This window comes from Muscardinus avellanarius (assembly GCF_963383645.1).
Source record: "Muscardinus avellanarius genome assembly, chromosome: 13".
Classification (NCBI taxonomy): Eukaryota; Metazoa; Chordata; class Mammalia; order Rodentia; family Gliridae; genus Muscardinus; species Muscardinus avellanarius.
This window is the reverse complement of record NC_137799.1, coordinates 33,334,989-33,356,765: the sequence shown is the minus strand read 5'-3', so window position 1 is coordinate 33,356,765 and position 21,777 is coordinate 33,334,989. Positions and strand designations below refer to the sequence as shown.

General features: G+C 37.0%; 1 protein-coding gene across 1 annotated transcript in view; it reads right to left on the bottom strand.

Annotated features, from left to right (window-relative positions):
- The window catches only part of GRIN3A (glutamate ionotropic receptor NMDA type subunit 3A), a gene marked incomplete at both ends in the record, with an annotated part of 172,011 nt that overhangs the window by 36,647 nt on the left and 113,587 nt on the right, over nt 1-21,777 (bottom strand). The window contains 3 exons of the mRNA XM_080709309.1: nt 3,609-3,760; nt 12,893-13,008; nt 17,824-17,969. Coding sequence (XP_080565435.1) covers nt 3,609-3,760; nt 12,893-13,008; nt 17,824-17,969 — 414 coding nt within the window. The remainder of the gene's footprint in view (nt 1-3,608; nt 3,761-12,892; nt 13,009-17,823; nt 17,970-21,777) is intronic.

The following is a 21,777-nucleotide window of genomic DNA, read 5'->3' as shown; positions in this document are numbered from 1 at the left end:
GTAGGAATCTCTGGGAGTGTGACTTTGGGAATTATATCTGTCCCTCTGTTTTTCAGTGTTACTTTTAAAAATAAGAGCTATTTTAGATGTGTGTGTGTGTGTGTGTGTGTGTGTGTGTGTGTGTGTGTGGTGCTGGGTACTGAAGCCAGGGCTTCATGCATGCTAGAATGTCTAGCTTTTTTGTTAATACTTTTTCATATCCTTTAGTTCACTTTTTAAATTTTTCTCTTTAGTTCACTCCTTCAATATTCTTTTACTTCATTGATCACTTTAGCAAGTCTCTTTTTGAATTCTTTGACGTTTTATCTACATTGATATCTATGGGTTGAGTTACTGGGGGTTATAAACTTTTGGAGTCATCTTGTTGGCTTGTTTTCTTACAAAGTTGGAGCTTCTATGTTCTTACCTTCTGCTTCTTCTCTCAGGTATGTTGTTCAGTTTCTCTGCTTCATTTATTTAACTATTACTTATTGAGTGCCTATTATACAGGTGGCATTGAGAATATAGTAAACAAAGTCTTTGTCCCCAGAACTCTTACAGCCTAATGAAGAGATACACTAAGAGTAATAGCCTGGCTGGGCGTGATGGCACACGCTTGTAATCCTGAGCTAGGGAGGCGGAGACAGGAGGATCGCGCAGGTTCAAAGCCAGCCGTGCTGGCTTAGGAGACCCTGTTTCCAAAAATAAAAAAGTATAAAATAGGTCTGGGAGTGTAACCCAGAGGTAGAAGGGCTTCCAGGAACCCCAGTACCACCACCAAAAAAAAAGTAATAGCCTGATTAAATACATGCTTAACATAGAGAAATTTACAAATTATAAATCACTTGCTACTAAAAATTGCGAGATATATGAGATTATGATGGGAGATATCATTCAGATTGGTTAGCATCTATCAGGATCTGAAGAAAGAATTTTTTTTTTTTTTTTTTGCTGAGAGCTGAGCAATTATCAGCGGTTGGGGGGGGATACTTGAGGGGGAGGAGGAGGCAACAGCAGGTACAGGGACCCCCAACGCAGGGAAGTCACTGGTTTATCTTTACCTAAAATGCCCATTGTAAAGGAAAAAAAAAATTAAAAAGCCTATTGTGGTGAAGTTCTAGTGAGCCGGGAAGACAGTGGCAAATGAGAGCTGAGAAAGAAGGTGGGCAGGTAGGCTCGGGCCCATAGGTGCTGTGGGCCACGCCAGCATTCCAGGTGTTGTTCTAATGAACAGGGGAGGCCACTTCAAGCTTCTCTCCGAAGAGTCATCTGTCATGTGGACAGAAAATTGCAGGAAGGCAGAAGAGAAAGCAGAGAGATCAGCCGGGAGACTCTCATAGTGGTCAAGGTGAGTCTGACAGCTTGGACTAGGGTGATGAGAGCAGGGATGACAATAAATAGATCTATTTGAGACATATTTTAGAGAAGAAGTTATGGCTTGTTATTTCAGCCATTGGGGATCCCTGCCAGTTTCTAGAAAGAGAACCAGATACACAGAGGTACCATTACCAAGATGTGAAGCACAGGAGGAAAGGCAGATTTGGGACGGAAGATCAAGGCTTCAGGTTTTGATGAGTAAACTTTAAGATGCCTGTAGGATATTCAAGTGGAAGGAAGGTGGCTATATGGTCTGGGAAGCTTAGAAGAAGGGTGTATGTTAAAAGCAAATTTGGGAGTTGTTGGCAAACAGAGACTATTCAGAGCTATTATTGTTGGCTTTAGGTTTTTGCCTTTATTTTTTTAAATTTAAAATTTTTTTTAAATTTTTTGGTGGTACTAGGGGTGGAACCCAGGGTGTTTCTACTTCCAAGCTATACCCCCAGACCTATTTTATATTTTATTTAGAAACAGGGTCTCACTAAGTTGCTGAGAGTCTCACTAAGTAGCTGAGGCTGTCCTCGAACCTGTGCGATCCTCCTGTCTCAGCCTCCCAAGCACGGGGATTACATGCATGTGCCACCACGCCCGGCTTTTGCCTTTATTTTTTAAATGTCCGGCTGAACTTGTACCTGTTCATTTGGCTTCTTCTTGTTTTTTTTTTTTGATACTGCCAGTATCTAGAAAGAGAACCAGATACATAGAGGTACCATTACCTCTGTGATGAGGTAAATTGAGCCCAGGGGCATTTTATCTCCAAATAAAATCTATACCTAAAATCTTTACCCCAGCCCTATTTTAATTCTATTTTGAAAAAGGGTTTTGCTAAGTTAATGAGAAGCTCTCTACTTGCTGAGGCTGTCCTCAAGTTTGTGGTCCTCCTGTTTCACCCTCCCAAGTACTGGGATTATAAATGTGTACCACCATGCCTAGTTTTATTTGGCTTCTTTTTTTCTTTCTTTTTTTTTTTTAAACGTGATTTTGTCCTTTAATTTTCTGTAACTTTGGTTATACCCTTTAATTTTCTTTTTCTTTTTCTTTTTTTTTTTTTTTTTGGTGGTATTGGGGATTGAATGCAGGAGCATTATACCTCTGAACTACACCCAGACCTTTGTATATATGTATGCATGCATGTATGTATGTATGTATGTATGTTTGTATGTATGTATTTATTTTTGTGGTATTGGTGATAGAACTCAGGGCCCTTCTACCTCCGGGCTACACCTCAGACTTATTTTATATTTTATTGGAAACAAAAGTTGCTAAGAGTTCACTAAGTTGAAAGCCTCACTAAGCTGCTGAAGCTGGCTTCAAACCTGCAATCTTCCTATCTCAGCCTCCCAAGTACTGGGGTTACAAGTGTGTGCCACCATGCCCAGCTTGTATTTATTTTTGAAACAGGCTCTTGCTCGGTTGCTCACAGTTTTTCTATATTGCTGAGGATGTCCTCAAACCTATAATCCTCTTGTCTCAGCCTCCCAAGTACTATGATTTCAGGTGTGTGCCACCATGCCTGGCTTCAATTACTTATTTTAATCATCTAAATTTTGCCTCATTTTGTAGGGTTCCTTTAAATTACACCGTATATACAGACTACTTAACAAAAGTAGATTTTGACTTTGTGTGTGCCTTGAGCAATTCACTTGAGCAATATCTAGGTCTTAGTTTTCCAACTATAAAAAGCAGAGATTTGGTTATTTGCAGTTTAAAATGGTTCTGTAATATAAGAATTACTGGTTTAATTACTGTCTAATTTTCAAGCCCATAAAAAAATTGTTACTAGATAGTCACCATTCAGAAGTGAGCAAAGCTGTCATTGAATATTAAAAGATATTTTGAAGTCCGTGTCATGGCCACCAATTCATGGTTAAACCAGACATTGTTAACATCAATTCCAGATTCCATCGCTGTAATTTAGAACAGCATTTTTTTTCTGCATTTGTGGATATGAGATATGGTAGTAAGTAGACATTTAGAATTTACCTGTTAAAAGAGCATCACAGTTAAATCTAAGACAAATATGCTTCCCTGAAAATTCCTATAGCCATGGACTCTTTTCGAGCAAAGTTAAGTGTGATCCAAATATTATGGAGAGTCCTAGTGAGCGAATTAGATAGCCCAGACTGTTGACTGTGAAGCACAGGTAACAACATTTCTTTATCTTCTTCAAGGTAAAGATATATATATATATATATATATATATATATATATATATATATATAGTGTCAACATTGTCAGTGGTGTTTCCATACCTCGGTGACAGCAAAAGTTCTCTTGCCACAGGGAACCATCTTGTACCATTTGTCATGCAGCACATCCATAAACCCATGTGACTTGTACTGACTAATTAGCTCCGATATATTGGATGTCAGTGGAGAGTTGGGTGGGAGACCAATGCCATATCCTAGAAGAAAATAAAATCTCATGTGAGTGAAAGTTTTATCTCACTGTTTCTGAGAGTTTGCTGCCATACTTGTTGATATTACTACCAAATCTGATAACAGGGGAATGGTGAATTTGCACTATCTTTCCTTCAAAAGACTAAAAAATATTCTTAGATTCGATTACTTTTAGATCAGCTGTGTTTTAGAAGCAATCTTTGAGGTCTATACCAGGGCAAGGATTTCCTATTCCCTTCTCCCAGAAAACATCCTCTGGGTTTAAGTACACAAAATTGATGACTCATAATATTTGGTTTATGATATTCTCTTTTTGTTATTGCTACATGATCCTCTTTTACCTTTTAAATTTATTTTACTCTTTATTTGTGAATACTGTAAAAAGACCATGTGAACATATAATACAGTAAAACATCGATGAGAACTTATAATAAGTTACTTCAGTGATTAAAAAAGAGTCAGGTAATACCAAGTGTTGGAAAAGATGTGGATTAATAAGGCCATTTATGTGCTGCTTGTTGGAATGAAAATTGGCATAATCACTTTGGTAAACAGTTTAGTATTATCTGTTTTAATTGAACATTTATATACTTGAAAACCAGCAATTTTGCTCTTGAGCACTTTCAAAGAACGCTTCCACAAGTACACCAGGAGATATGGTTGTTAGAGGCATTGTTAATAATAGCAAATTTGGAAACAACTCAAGTATTCTTTGATAAGGGAATGGTTAATGAAATATTCCAATAAATAGTTGAAATGTTAAGTAAATATTTCAATAAGTGACTGAGATATTATATAATGTAAAACATACAAACTAGAACTAGATGCAATGATATGGATGACTCTTAGTTATGTGCTATATAGTAAGACACATCATCCCCAAAGATTACCTGCAGTATGAAAACACTGTGTAAAAGTAAAAAAAAATCAAAATGAGACAATGCATTTTTAGAAATATGTATGTGGTGAAATTATATTTAGAATTCAACATGAATATGATAAACATCCAAGACTGCAGCATGAAAGAGCACAGGAACCAGAGGAAGGGAGAGAAAGAAAGCACAAAAATGGATATAATTTGTCGTGAAAATCTTGTCATCTTAGGTTCTGTATTCTTACACTACGTAAATTCACTTGGTTTCCAAGCTATTACCACCCCGTTAATTTCTTTGATGAACCATGTGAAAGAGGCTAATTAACTATATTTTGTTTTTAGCTATTGGATAGCATAGTTTAAAAAAAGAGATTTTTTTCCCCTAAGATGAATTGAGGAAAATAAATTAAAAATGCAGTTAGTTTTGTTTTTACAGATAAAGACTAAAAACCTGTCAAAGATCCAAAGATAATTAATGGAAACAAATGCTTGCTATAATTGTTCTATCTTACAACTCAGTGCCGACGATATTAGTTTTTGTTTGTTTTTTAATGCAGATACACAAATTCTTTTTTTTAAGAACATGGGGCTTGGGATGTGCATGTCATCAACAAAAGACTAGAAATAAATAATGCCAAACAATTTTTGAGTTTAAAAATATAAGGTTTTTTTCTGATAATTTTGTTTGTTTCTTAACAATGAGGAGTCAAGAAAATGATGAGGATGTCAGAAGTATGATTAGAATTTTCCACTCAAAGAGCTATTTTGAGTGTTTGTTTTGTGCCTCGTTTTAGTTTGAAAAGCAAGACTGATGATAAAAGGCTTTTTTGATAAAAGACTTTGGACGGACAGCTTTTTCTTCTGCTGATGTTATCATTAAATAACATTTTAAAAATAATGGGTAATGTTTTACGAGGAAGTTGGCAATTTTCTTTAGAAACTTTTAATAAATGCTATTGACAGTTCAACTACACAAACATTTATTCAGCACTTATTTACATACCAGGCACCATAATAGGTACATGTGTAACAATATCCAGTGACTCGCCTACTCATACATTCATTCATTCATTCACTCATTCATTTGTTCAGCAACTATCTTATTGAATAAATAGGTACTGTGCTGAGTGGTCAAGATTTAGCAAAGGAAGAGCAGATATGGTCTCTGCTGCGATGGACTGTCTATTGCAGAGATGTACTAAACAGTACATTGCAGAGTGATTATTTTATTACAATTGAGACAGGTGCCATGAGGGAGAAGAACTGGAGCATGTAAAAGCACAGTGTAGGAGGACTTGGAACCATCTGTTGAGAGTGGGCTGATGGTCAGGGTAATTTGTTTGGGCCAGGTTTGCCGAATATTGTGTTTTCTCCATAAGGTGATAGTTTTTACCAACAACAATTTCTAATATTTACTGAGGGCTTGCTATAACAAAAGTGGTACTCTCTTAACACTTTTCATTTTTTATTGTGAAAATCAGCTGTAGACCAAGATTGTGTCCTAAGATAGTGGGACATGGTTGGGTTAAATCACTCTGGAATACTAATAATAGAAGTTAGGACATTCTGAGCCTACTATGCAATAGACATCACTTCACATGGCAGAGTGTGTATTCCTTAGAGACTTGAAGATTGACTAAGTGAATTGCCAGCGCCACATAGCTAGTGATTGGCAAAGCCAGAATTTTCAGGCAGGCCAGTTTGATTCTTAAATCTCTTTACACCATATACATCACAACCAGTCAAGAATCAAGGGATACTTGACCTACTTCCTCCTCTTTAGTACAAACTCTGTCACTGTAGCCATCTTGATGTAATATCCCAAGTCAGGTGACACATTAAAAATCCACAATCATATATAAAGAAACCGGCATCCCAAGCAACATGATTTCCACTCCTAATGCTCTCCCAGACTGATGGGTCTTTTGGGGAAACAACAAAATAGAAAAGTACTATGCTGACATTTCAGAAAATAATAATGATTATGATGATGATGATAATAATAATAAAAATAATTCTCCCCTTATTTGAGCAAACAAACACTTGATTTCAGTTTGAAAAGTGAAATTTTGTAACAGTCACACACAAAGAAATCACCCTGCCTGGCATGTGCAGAGATCCCAGCCATTCTGTGTGGGTAGGGTGCTGTCCAGACCAGACTTCTAGTGGGGATGGGGTGGGGACAGAAGGGTGGGGGACTTTTTGAAGGGAAGAAGAATCACTTCTTTTTCAAGTGGAGTGTTTACACTTTGCTGTAACATTTGAACTTTCACAAGATATGTAATAATTTTAATAATAAAATTCTTAACTATAATAAAAACATCCACCATCATCAAAACTGGTGGTTTTTTTCAATAGACACAAATACATATTGTTCACAGGTAGAGATTTTTTATACACTTTCCAGTAAGTGGTGTTGATAAAGTATAAGAACAGTCCTAACTTGAAAATGATTAATATGCTAGAAAATACCCCAGCAAGGACCTAATCATGTTTCTCATAAACATCCTCATAAAGCTCAGAATTCCAAACCACATTGTTGTAATAATGGTAGAATAGTTTTCATTTTTCTTTTGATAAACATTTTATTGCACACCTATTCATTCATTCATTAGTTCCACAAACAAGTGTTTGATGCATAGTCTGTGCCAGGCACTTCTCCAATTGCTATGGGGTTATTAAGTCAAATTAGACACAGAGTCTATCCATGAGAAGTTTCTGGTACCAAGGGAGTATATGTAGTATACATCAATAACAGCACCAGTAACGGAACTGTAGAAAGTTACATGGCTTTTCTTGGATAAAAAGATGAGTGAATCATAAATTCAATAAAAGTAACATAAAACAACTGAGAAGACAGATAAAATTTTCTGGCAGTTCAGAGGAAAGAGAGATTGCTATCAAAGGAACAGAAGAGAAACATCTTAGACTGACTCATTTTTGGTAGATGAGACAAAATATTTCAAAAATTTTAAAAATTGAAATGAAGACTTATGATAAATCTACATATTCTAAGAGTAGAATTTTGGTACTGTAACAGAAGTAAAATAATTCGTGAAGGAAAAAAATTATGTTGAAGTTGTAGAGACTTATTAAAAATTGCTACAGAGAAAGTAATAAATATTAAACCACTCCACTCCATCATTCCTAGGTTAATTTGCAATTGACTGATAAAATATATTATTATCCTTTCTAATTTTATATTTTAATATATGTTCTATGTATTAATATTTTAATACCATTAATAATAACATTTTTTGTGGTATTGAGGATTAAATCCTGGGGCATTCTACCTCCAAGCTAGAACTTCAGGCCTACTATTTTTAATTTTTTTTTGAAACAAGGTCTTGCTAGGTTTATGAGAGTCTCATTACTTGCTGGGGATGTCTTAGAACCTGAAATCCTCCTAAGTACTAGAATTAAAGACATGTGTCACCACTTTGGCTAAAAATTATTATTTAATAATTAAAACAAATTGTACATGTGGAATGAAGAATGAAATAGTAAAAAATTATGTGGCAATAAAAAGAGGTATTTGTTAAAAGACTTAAAAATCTATTTTATTCATAAACATAAAACAGTAACCTCAAAGGTTTCCATCCTTCTGTTTTATCAGTTGCCTTTTGAATTTGATTGTGTTCATTGTTCAAAGAATTCCTATTTTTAAATTGCTGACTCAGCCTGAGTTGCTTTCATTATCATTAGAAATGTGGCTTTGCAATAAAGACAGAATTGACTATTTTGTGGTTGACAGATGAAGCAAAATAGAATCCCTCAACCCTAAAGATGAAGGCATCAGGCACTCTGGAAATTGGATACAGCTTAATAGCCCAAGAGAACAATTTTCAGAATAGAATCCTGATCTTTTTCCCCATGGATGAATCAGCTTTACTCAGCTGGGAGCAGTGGAAATATATTTTGGCTAGCAAATGTGTAGTTAGAAATTCATAGACTAAATAATCTTCAGGAAATGTGGTTGGAAAATATATATTTTGAAAATAAGATCTCAGATAGGGTTAAAAAGGCTACGGGAAGGAAGAGAAATTCAATTTTGCACTGTGTCCTGGGGAATGCCATATTTAGCTAATCTGGGACAATAAGAGAGAACATATTGTAATAGTCCCAGTTACAAAGAGTATTTTAGACATGGCTTTCCCTTATCCTCAGCATATCAAATTGGGCAGAGAGTGTGTAGGAGAAACTGAAATCTATGAAGGCTATCCTGGGAGAATTTTGTAGCTCATTTGTCTCAATTGATCAATTTATTATACTGAATAATCAGTTATCAAGTACCTCCTATAGAACAGGCATGTTTCTATATGTATTATTTTACTTAATCCTCACGAAAATTCTACCATAAATGTGTTATTCAGATTCTCATTATGCAGATAAGGAACTAGAAAAACAGATTAAGAAATTTTCCAATTAGTGGCAGCAATTCTATTTTAATCCAAGGCCCCAGATTCCAGAGCTAATGTTTCAAGCACTATATTAAATAATCATTTGAAAGCAGGTAAAAAAAAAACAGCTTCAAAACCTGTCAAAGATCTTTGGCAGAAAGGTCACAAATCATCACTGTGCAGTTACATTGTCAAGTTCTCAAATGTATACATTTGTGTTTTCATTTATCTTAACACTTTATTTTCCCCCCAGCACATAATAAGTCTTGGTGGTTCTGGTATATGGTATTTAATTTGACTGAAGACTTGTCTCATGCTCTTTACTTGTTGATAGTTTTGATTTATCCTATGGTGCATTCTTTAGTAACAAATAGTACTCATGAATGGGGTTCAGACTCAATGTGGAATCACAATCTCTTATTAGCCTTACTTTTACTATTTAAAACTAAAGAAGTGTGAAGTTGGGAAGGGTACTTAGTAGTTATCTTAGTCTGTTTGAGCTGTTATAACAAAATACCAAAGACTGGGTAGCTTATAAACATCAGATCTTTATTTCTGAAAGTTTTAGAGATTTGGAAGTCTGGATCAAGGTGTCACCAGATTCAGTGTCTGGTGAGGACCTGATTTCTTGTTTATAGGTGACTTATAGCAGTTTCCTTACATGGTAGAAAGGGTGCATGAGCTCCCATGGGCCTACATTATAAGAATGCTAAGCCTGCTTTATAAAGATGGAACACTCATGATTTAATCCTCCCCCAAACCCCAATTTCTAGTAACACCACATTGTAGATTATGTGTTAACATATGAATTTCAGGGCAGATGAAAACATTCAGAAAATTGTAGTAGTCACACTGAATTACTGTGATACGAGTACTGTATTGAGTGAATGTACATTCTGGGTGAAGAAATCAATGGATTCTGTTTTTCCTCCACAGTTGTTGAAATTATTTAAACATCTGAGAAAGTGTGTGCAAACTCCTAGGATGCTTTTGATTAACTACATTAGTAAGTTAGCTTAGTTCAAATTTTAACTAATGAGCAATATAATTAGTAGCATATTATTTAATACATAATTGTTATTTGCCTAGCATTGTGCTGGACTATGGGAAAGGCTATAGTTAGGTATATAAAACATCCCTGTAAGCTAAGTGGGCAAGCATTTGTCATATATTGTTCTGATTATATTTTTACACTTATACAGTCTAACTGCATAATAAAGCTTGTACTTTAATGAGTTCAAAAACTTGAGTGTTGCTAAAGGAGTGCATATAATATTTGAAAAAAATTTCATTGGGAAATAGTTCTTTAAAAATTCTTGAGCCGGGCGTGGCAGCGCCCGCTTGTAATCCCTGAGTTTGAGAGGCGGAGACAGGAGGATGGCGCAGGTTCTAAGCCAGCCGCTCTAGCTTAAGAGACCCTGTTTCTAAATAAAAATATAAAAAATAGGTCTGGGAGTGTAGCATGGAGGTAGAAGGGCTTCCAAGAACCCCAGTACCACACACACACACAAAAAAAAATCCTTGAGATTAGCATTTTTAAAAGTTAGCAATTGGGTGTGTTCATTCGAGTCACCCCTCCATGCCACTCTGGCATGGGGCTGTATTTCTATTTTCTGTATTTCTATACTTTTAATAAACTTCTTTAAATCTTCAAAAAAAAGTTAGCAATCAAGACTTTTACAAGTCTTTATGATTCTTTCTTCTTTCTGTTGTAACTTACACACATCTTCCCTTTGTACATTTCCAGGTTTTGTTTTTTGAATCTTGTTTTGGAATCTTGTTGACAGTATTGAATTAAGTTTTGTTATTTGCACCCCATTGATTCTGAGTCCAAATCAATAATGATGCTAATGTCATCAATTCAGATCTGCATATGTTCTTCTGTCTTGTAGGGAGACCTCTTCCATGTGCCACTTTGTTTATTCTCTTGGAGAACAATGCGGTGTCTAGAGATGTTAAGAACTGCAAGATACTAAGTCTCAGGAGCACAGATGGAAATGCAACCAGGGAACCAGTGGGGAGTTTATTGTGTGGCAGCTGGCACTGGGGTCCAGCAGAGGCAAACAAGCCATCTTACCTCTGCCTTTAGACAAGACAGGGTTGCTCCCAGAAGACAAAGGTAGAAAATGAAGCCCCTTGTTCTTATGCCCCCTAGAAATTATTCATCATTAGTAGCTACTATGGTAGGAGGAAACTCAATTACTAACTGCATTTAGGACAGAAATAAAATATTACATCCCTTCCATATTCCAAGCTGCCACAAAAATAGGAATTTTTCCATTGTTATATTAAAATGGGAGTATACCGTGAATATACTGAATATTATTTTGGTTTCTTATCCTTTGTACATCTCTCTCTCTCTCATGCCTTTGCTATGTTAGATTATAGTCTTGAGAAGGCCACTACCATTCTCTTCCTGAGTCCCACCTCTGGTTCAGGTGGGAGTAATTTTGCCTGGATAGGATTCTGATTTGTCCTAGGAGAAGGGTCAAAGGAACAGCATAGCTGTTATGTTCTCATTCATCACAAAAGCAAAGATTGAAAAATGGAGATTTTGCTGATGTGTTTAGGGCAGACAGAGACCAGCTATGGTTGGGAATTTAGGATACGAGAATCAGAATAGTCTTTATTGCCAGGCGTGGGGGCGCACACTTGTAATCCCCGCACTTGGGAGGTGGAGACGGGAGGATGGTGAAGGTGCGAAGCCAGCTGTGCTGGCTTAAGAGACCCTGTTTCCGAATAAAAAATATAAAAACAGGTCTGGGAGTTTAGCCCGAGGTAGAAGGGTTTCCAGAAACCCCAGTACTACAAAAAAAAATAGTTTTGATACCCTACTTAACATACAGCAAGACACAGGTTTCTAGAAATAGGACATGGGCACCCCCATGGGATTGTTTCAAGCCAAAGTGTTTTCTGACAAGTGAGATGGCTGTCTTGAGAGCTAGCATGTACTGTCAGAGAGGGGAAGCTGGGAATTGGGAGATGTGAAATTTGCTGGTTCAAACTATCAGCTCCATATATCAACTGTCACTCAGAATGAAAGAAGCTACTGACAAAGCAATCCTTCTTTGGTTCTGAAGTTTGATGGATTGGTTGATCTAATTGGAAGCAAAAATTGCTGCCAGTGGGAAAAAGAGCAAAACTGGGGGCCCCAGACAAGGTTTTTGTTTAGGACACTAAAGGGTACTAAAATATGGAGTGGGATTTTTTTCCTATTTATTTTCCAACTAGTGGCCATGAGATGTGGATTTTAATCCCAATATTTTCATTTTTAGGATTATGAATATGTGATAAAATATCCTTGGACTTTCTTGTCCAACACATAGATTGGATTAGATCAGTATTGGGGCTCTTTCAGTCATAGAATGTGATCATTCTAGACTTTTTGTTATCAGATTTATTATAGTATTTTGCCATTCAAAACATATATTAGAAGGTTAAGGATGCAGCACAGTGAAATAGGGCTTGCTTAGCTTGTAGAACACTTTATGTTTAACCCACAGCAACACAAAACAACAATAACAACAACAAAATCCCAGAAAAACAAAAAATATCAGTGAACCCCAAATGCAGATTAAATTAAAACTGTATCTTCATTACAAACACTCCCAGATATTTGAACCAATACACTTGGGAAACAATTACTTTTTTCCCCCTAACAACTGCATGAATAAATGTTTGTTGAGTTGGTGAAAAACAAATTCCTAACTTCAGCAACTTAATAGCTAAGTGCTTATGAGTTGAAAATGAAAGCAAGAGAAGACAAATGGCTCTTTGCCTCTGACTTTGGCATTTGTGACTTGCTAGGTTAGCAAACTGAGCACATCCTGAGTAAAAGTGAATCAGGAATGACTGATTAATACCTTCAATGGCAAACGGCTTCCCCACCGTGAGAAGCTTACAGTCAGCATCTATTGACACTTCGTAATCCAGGAGGGCTTTGTCCATGATGAAGGCGTCTAGTTTCTCTGGATCATTCCTGTATTTAAGACCAAGAGAAGAAAAGTGAAAATGATTCATTAATGGTCAGGAAACACTAAGCCTGACAGTTGGCTTTTGTTTAGGGGACAGAAATCTGGACACTAAGGGAAGCACAAGCTTGCAGGCTGCCCACTCAGCTGTATGGGTATCTTGCTGACCTGTGGAGTACAGATTAGGAGAAGCAGGTATTCTTAAAAAGGGGAATGATTTCTTCTCTTTGGGTTTATCTACCAGGTCTCTTCCATAATTTTGAAACTTAACAACAAAGCCAGAGTGACTCCAAACTAAATAGAAAGGTTCAGAGAGAAGATTAATTCCTCTATATTGCCACATCAACTTGTGATAGGTGTTGTATTCATTGTCTTCCATGCATTTTATCACTCATACAGCTTGTGACATAACCAATGAGGAAAGAGGGGCTCGGCGTTGAAGTATTTTGATCCAGGTGACAAAGCTTAGCAAGTCTTGGGGCCAGGTGGTCTCTTCAATCAAATGTTGAAGTTTCAGTTTTTCCTCTGTCACAGTCAATATCATATTCTTCAAAGATCAGGCATTATTTTATTCTTAGGAGTAGATATTAGGGATGTACTTAGAAGAGATCTAGCCTTCTTTGAAAAAGGAAGTTATGATCTCTTTAAGTCCATGGGATAACATTCAAAAAATGGAAGAGGAAGCTTATGTGATGGATCTCAGTGGCCTAATTTATTAAGACATCTCCAGAGACACATGGCTTACTCCCATACCAGTATATAGTTCATGAATTAATAATTTAAGGTAGGTACCCCTGAGTTGTATTGATGAATCAGCAATAGACTTAAATTGCCAGTCATGTACCTTGGACATCCTTTGTGAAAGTCTTCACATTTTTTGAACAGAAATGGCCCAGATGAAGGCCATAACCCAGAATAGGCTGAGCTTCTACTTATAAAGAGGAAAAGGAAGGGGGGGGCATTAAAGGGAACTGTCTAGGTGACTTCTTTGTTTTCAGACACTTCAAATAGTTTTTAGAAAAGTGTAGGACACACATCCATTTAAGAGAGGCTGTTAAACTCACAGAGTTGTCTAAAGAGATTTGCAAAGAAAACAAGTCTTCCCTATTCCATCTGATCTCAATCTTTTCTCTCTTAGCACCAGGAATGTGGCCATTCAAATTCAGTGCAGAGGAGAATTTGGCTAGGGTTCCGCAAATATTTAAAAGAGAAAGAAAGACATCTTTAGATACCTGTCAGGAAACACATCTTTACATAGATGGACACATAATGGGTTAATGTCAACTTTTGGTTCAATTACCATTGCTTTCTTTCCTTCATCTTTCAGGAAGTGAAATAGACGATGCAAAAGGCATCTCTTTCCCAGGGGTATTGGATCTAAGTTATGACAATCCCCGTGTTGAACTTCAACCAAAATGAAAACATCTCCCATAGCCATAGCAGTAGGAAGCTTCTAAAAGGGTTGGATAGCTGGACATGGTGGCGCATGCTTGTAATCCCAGTACTTGGGAGGCCGAGGCAGGAAGATTGCAGTTTTGCGGGCAGCTTCAGTAACTTAGCGAGGCCCTGTTTCAAAATAAAAATTAAAATAGGGATGGGAGTATAACTCAGATGTAGAGGACCTCTGGGTTCAATCCTTTTAGTACTACTAAAACTGAAGAAGAGGAAGAAAAAAGGTTGGGCATGCAAATTGACCCTTAAGAATTAATAAGGAAACTTAAAGGAATCTTGGCAATAAAATCAAACTCTCAGCTGACATGATTCTTCAATCAGAGTTTGACTGCCACTATGGCAGTAGAATGTACCCTGAGGGAGCAACATGTACTATGCATTGCAACAAATCACCATTTACTAATAAGTCTACAAATATTTGTGGTAGCAATATGAGAGAAAAACATTGAAATTCAATTCTGTTTTTGATCCAGTCATTCCTGAGGCCCAGTGTCCTCGGTATCCTTAAATAGCTACTCTTGATTTTAGACTGGGGAGTGCAGTTAGGCATAATAGATTTCTATTGCTTAGGAAGGCAGGAAGCAATCAGCCACAGACTCCCGTGGGACCCTTAGTCACTGGTGAGGAAGCGGCTGGGAGTGATCCAGGTATAAGCAGCTTCTAGACAGGTTGAATCACCCATGTTGTTGGCAGGGCCTCCAATTGTTTCTCCTGCTGTAGAATCATGCTATTTTTTGAACATTCACTTAAAATACATACTACACACCACAAAATCATATTTTAGTATTAAAAATGAACATCTCAATAGGGCTTAGCTTATTATGGAACTGTCGCCTTAGGAATCAGGACCCTATGGAAACAGGTATAAACCCAGGAGAATTTTGAAGGGAGAGAACAGGTTTACACAGAAGAACCTGTCTTTCAGAGATGACTGGGTGTTTCTTCCTGTAGGTCAGAGCTTAGGAATGCCAGGGGGTAATGTGGGGACTGTGAGCATCAAAGTGACTAGGTCAAATGTGGAGAGACGAGGCTCAGAGAGAAGAAGTGAGAAGGCATTAATAATGCTAGGCTATGACTATATTCCTATTTTATATTAATCAGGAAATCACCTGGGGAGCTTCTTTGTTTGTTTTGTTTATTTCTAATCAGAATTTTTTTCTGTTGAAGTATTATGATTAAACATAATACTCCAATTCATTATTACATATTTGCACATGCACATAGACAATGTAGTCAAATTCATTACCTGAGGACCTTTTTAAAATGCAGATTCTGATGCCATAGGGTTGTTTGGGATGGGGCCTGACATTTCTGCATTTCTAACTTGTCCTCAGATACTAACTGGAACACAGGTAGTAATATGTGGCTGGGACATGGACTATTCTTTGAACATCAAGGACCTACTCACTTATGGTTTCCAAACCAGCCTCAGCAGTGGTTGGATTACAGAGACCTGGTTCTGTCTGGACTTTGCTTTTGTTAGCTGTATTACCATAGACACTTTACTTCTTTTGGGCCTTTTCTGTCGTACCTATTTTTCTAGTGGTTGCTTCACTCCAGGTTAGGGTGGGGCCAAAGGTGGGCAGGAGAGGCTTCTCAGGTAAAGACAGGGGAATAAATGAATGCAAAGTGGAGCAGAACAGTTGGGAGCTGCAGCAGTGGTTCATCTCGTCCTAGGCTCACTGCCAGCAGAGCCCAGGTTATCAGACATTATTGTTCAGCTGGGAGCATTACTATCTCCCTGACATCTTATTCTTTCTCTCAACCATACATTGGTCTCAAGGAGGGAGTAGAGAGAAGAATCTGGGAGACATTGGAGCTCTAAACTCTGTATCAGAGAGGTACTCTAATTTTTTGATGTTTTTGCAAAATTAAAAGTGCCGTTTTATGGTACTTAAACTTCATGTATAGGTTTGCAAATTTAAGAGCACATGGCTTCCTCTCCAAGCTCTAGTTAAAAGTCCATAAAATTGTTTAAGAGGCCTATTACTAGAACTCTTAAGAAACACCAAGCCCCTGTGTACCATAAAATCCTTTCTTTATTTCCTCTCTTTCTTAAAAAAAGAATTTGAAGCTGGGCCTGGTGGTGCACACTTGTAATCCCAGCATTTGGGAGGCTGAGACAGGAGAATCGTGGTTCATGGACAGCCTCAGCTACTGAGTGAGGCCCTTTGTAACTCAGTGAGACCCTGTTTCAAAATAAAGAATAAAAAAGGGCTGGGTTTGTAGCTCAAAGGTAGAACGTTCCTGGGTTCCATCCCTAGTACTGCAGAAAAGAAAAAAAAAAAGAAAAATTTGAGGTGACAGGACCTGCTGTCCATTTGGGAGGTTGTTGTCACTGATTATGCACAAACTAGTTTTCTTGTGCTGAGCAGTTATTATAGAGTTTGGATGTTTGGATGTTCTACTCCATCAGGAAGGAGGGAGGGGACATCTCACTGCCATGCAGTGGTGTTCATTGGGAGCCATTATTACCTTTCCCAGGCAGACTAGAGAAACATAAAACTGCACCCACCGACCTTCTTTGCATTTGGCTGCAGTGAATTACAGGCTCGGATAATCTGCCATGGTAATGTGATTGCCTTTGATTGCTTCCCATAAATTCTGATCAGAAGGATGCAGAAATGAGAATCACTGCCTTCTATCTCATTTCTTTTCCACAGGAAATCTTTAAAGATAAAAATCTATTTCTTCATGGTAAAAGTAGGAATTCTATAGGTTTAGAGATTCACTGTGAAGGAAAGGGCTGCTTTGGAACACATTATCCTCTGGCTACATTCCATGTGTGTTTGATAATTCCAACACTATTGTTTTCTCAAGTAATGTTGGGCTAACATTTGTTTCCCCCACCATCTGCTATACTAATGATTCTATTGACTCTTCAGAAAAGCTACTGCCAACTTGGTAACTGGTATTCTAGGTCACATAATTAAGTGTACATAAATCCATATTGCTATACTGCCTCCCGGACCTCATACAGCATGAGTTATTATTGAAATCAATCAGCAAATCAATCAATCAATCAATCTATCTATCTATCTGTCATCTCTATCATGTGATATTGGGGATTGAACCCAGGGGTGTTCTATCTTTGAGATATATCCCAGGTCTGTTTTTCATTTTAAAACACAGTCTCACTAAGTTGCTGAGAGCCTTACTAAATTGCTGAGGTTGGCTTTGAACCTGTGATCCTCCAGCCTCCCAAGCACTGGGAATTACAGGCATGTGCAGCCATTCCCGGCTCATAGTGGGTATAGTTATAGCTATATGATATACCTATATGATAGCTGATAGCTATCATTTATAAAACAAAATTGAAAAATAACTCTCTTTCATGGAGAATATTTAGGATCTAGGAGGTTGATACTCACTTTAGATACTGCACTCCATCGGGGGTAGCTGGTACATTGTACCTTCTCATATACTCATGCATCTCGGGAAAGCTTTGGCGCACATAATCTTCAGCACTGCTTTCTCGGACAGTCCCAAAGCGAAATCCTTGGGAAGGATGATGCAGCTATAAGGGAGAAAAAGAAATGGCATTCACAGAAATTACTCTTAGAATTATCTTTAAGGTTTTCCTTTTCTATCATTCTTTGGAACCTAGAGATTATTTAGACCATTTTAAAAGCACACAGAGACATAAATATGCCATAGAAATGTGCAGGCAAAGCCACATCTTTGTCCATGCCTGGCTTTCACATTGGTAATTATTCTATCTTCAGAAGCAAACAGATGAGAACCCACAAACTAAAAGTACAAAAAATTTTTTCCTTTATGTTGTAAACCTCTTAGAATTCTTTGTAAACTGTGCAAATTGGCATGTTGGATCACCTTCATGTTGTATAGTACATATTAAAGTATATAATTAAGATAATAAATTAAAGATTATAATCCTTATTGGTTAGAACTATGAAGAGATCAAGTTAAAATATTGTTTGCTGGGGTGATAATACACCAGATCCAATGTTGTGAATGTCTCTTTTATGTTTATCAGTCTTTATGTTAAAATATATGTGAAGTGGGTTAAGTTTATTTTTTTTTGGTATGATGAAACGTTCTCATTCCTTTTTTTTTTTTTGGTAGTACTGGGGTTCCTGGAAGCCCTTCTACCTCCGAGCTACACTCCCAGACCTATTTTATATTTTTGAAACAGGGTCTCTTACGCCAGCGCAGCTGGCTTCGAACCTGCGCGATCCTCCTGTCTCCGCCTCCCAAGCGTGGGGATTACAAGCGTGAGCCACCGCGCCCAGGTTCTCATTCCTTTAATTAACAGTATCTTCCAAAGCAGAGTCATGCTGTATATTTCCTCTAAAGATGGTGTGTACTGCAATTAAGGGCACTAGAAGGGAGGAGTAGCAGGAATACACTTAGTATCATGGGTCCGCAGGATACAAGACCTTGCTGTTAGGAGAGTTGGTGCCTGGGGTGTCCTGCGGAGCCTTCACATCACTAAGGATAAAAAGGAGCCATCACGTGAAATACTACTCAATGAAAGTTGTAGAGAACCACTGATAGGGAATCTAAAACTTGCACCATTTCAAATATAAGAACAAACTAAGATTGTACCATATTGTGAAAATGATAAATATCCTGTAATCAACAGTATTTTAGAGACTGTACTTCTCTAAAATTGTTGTAATATCTTTGCATGGTTTTTGTTCTGCTTCCTATTGACATGTTTTATATCTTTGGTTTTGATTGAAGCCCTGGGGATAAGGAATCCATGAATGGGCCTCATGGAGTTTATAAACATTCTGACAACATAGACAATATCGATGTAAATTTATTTGCAATTTCCTTTTATGCAGGAGAGTTTATTATTTAAATAATTAGGTTTTCAAGTCACTTATAACCTCCAAAGATTAGGAACTCACTGAACATGGTAACAGATACCTTATATTTAAAGATAAATTTGTTTTGCCACACATACTAAAGGTCTAACAACATGACAATAGTTTAATAAACTATATAAGACATCCTTATAGAATGTAACTTATAAATCATGTTTGTAAAGTGTACTTAGTAAAACAAGGCAAATGCTTTATGAAAAATAAGAACAAGTTTTTATATGTCATAACAAAAATTAAATATGTATATATTTATTTAAATACTCTGATTACCCATAAATATCACAGATGAATCCATACACACAAACATGCATACATACCTGGAAAGAAAATACATTAAGATATTAGCAATTGTTGTCCTTCTGGTGTTGATATTATAGGTGTATTTTTAATATTGGGATGGTATACAGAAACATTCATCATGTTTTCAAGTAGAAAAGACTTCCTGTAATCACTGTCATAGGAACTCTGATCATTTTGTCAGCCATGATATTTCTTTGGATACCCCACTGTTGAGGAGGTAATATGGAATACTCTCATATTTAGTGTAATAACTTCACCCACTGAACAAATTCTAACGTATGCCAGTGTAATTTTCATGGGGCAGAAACATACAGTAATCATAACAGCTAACATTTACTGAGTATATGTTATGTGCCAAACGTGGAAGTTGGCACTTTATGGACATTATCTTGTTTAATCCTCATAATGGCTTCGTAGGAGGAACCATTGCTACTTCCTTTTAAACATCAGTATACTTAATAGAGAGAAATACACTAAGTGATGTGTGCATGCATGTTTCTATTACTCCAAATCTTACTATGGTGTATAATTACATTGCACCAATAAAAATATAAAAAATAAACAAAAAAAGAAGCTCAGAGAAGTGACATAATTGGCATGCAATCATACAACTGGAAGCAGTCAGGATTGGATTAGAATCCAAGTCTGTCTTATTTCAAAGCCCTTATGATCTTCCGTCCCATCATCCTGCCTTCCAGTTTGTGGCACTAACTGAAGAGAAGATATTTACTAGAAGGAACTCATCACCATTTTCTTAAAAGTCTCCTTGAGCCTCTAACCCCCTGGCAGTTCTCACAGAAGCACATTGCTGCCCTTTGGCTTGAGCAAAGCAAATTCATCAGCATTTCATCTGACCAACAAGTATTCATTTTTTTAAGCTCTACATTGAGATTTTTTTCTTATCTTTTTTTTAAATTATTTTGCAGTGCTGGGGATAGAACCCAGGGGTGCTCTACCTCTGAGCTAAACCCTCAGCCCTATTTTTTATTCTTTATTGTGAAACAGTGTCTCACTGAGTTGCAGAGGCTGTTCTCAAACCGTGATCCTCCTGTCTCCGCCTCCCAAATGTTGGGGTTACAAGCATGCAACACCACCAGCTACATTGAGCTTTTCTATGTGAAGTCTTAAGTCTTATCTACTTTGCTCTCCTATGCAGAGTGATAACAAAAGTAATTAACTGCTTATTTATCTGTACTAATAGAGCACCTTGTACATATAAGCTATGCAGTCTAGGTAATTGTTTAAGCAATATTTCATATTTTTCATGAATTATCTCCTCTGATCTACTCAAGAAACCTACTGTTTTCACTATCTTCCTTTTTCAGATGGAGGAACTGAAGTTTAGGAAGTTTGTCATTTATCCAAGGTATGTTGCACCTGGGATTTGAACCCAGATAGTCTGATCAAAAACATTCAGGTGTGATTTTCTTATTTTATTTTATTTTTTATTTACATTTATTTATTTATTTATTTATTTATTTATTTATTTATTTATTTATTTATTTGTGGTACTGGGGTTCTTGGAAACCCTTCTACCTCTGGGCTACACTCCCAGGCCTATTTTGTATTTTTTTTGGAAACAGGGTCTCTTAAACCAGCGAGGCTGGCTTAGAACCAGCGTGATCCTCCTGTCTCCACCTCCCAAGTGCGGGATTACAAGTGTGCGCCATCATGTCCAGCCTGATTTTCTTATTTTATAGACTAAGACACAAGTTCAGATAGTTAAAATAATGAAACATTCTCACTGATATCGAGTAGCAAAATTCTGCCCATGATACTTTCCCTAGCTTACAGACCAACTTTCATTCCTTTGTGTGTCATGCTTCCCTGCTGTGACGGCTGTCACCTGGCAGGCACTCTATACCCATTTGTCCAGTTGATTCATGTCGTCAGTATTTCTTCATATTTCTTCACCCATTTATTCTTCTTCTCTCAGGTTAGTAATTTATTGTGTAGACCAGATTCTTCTTTCGTAAGTCCTCATAGTATACAGACAGATGAAGTTTTAGATCTAGTTATGTTATCATTTGATTAGTATCCAGACTCTTAGCTTCTTCACTGAACTGGAAATGCTCAGTAAGCTGCAATCATGTCTATTTTAACTCATCATTGTATTTTTGACGGCAATCATCAAGTAGTTTCCCAAGAAAATGCTTGATTATTGATTAAGTC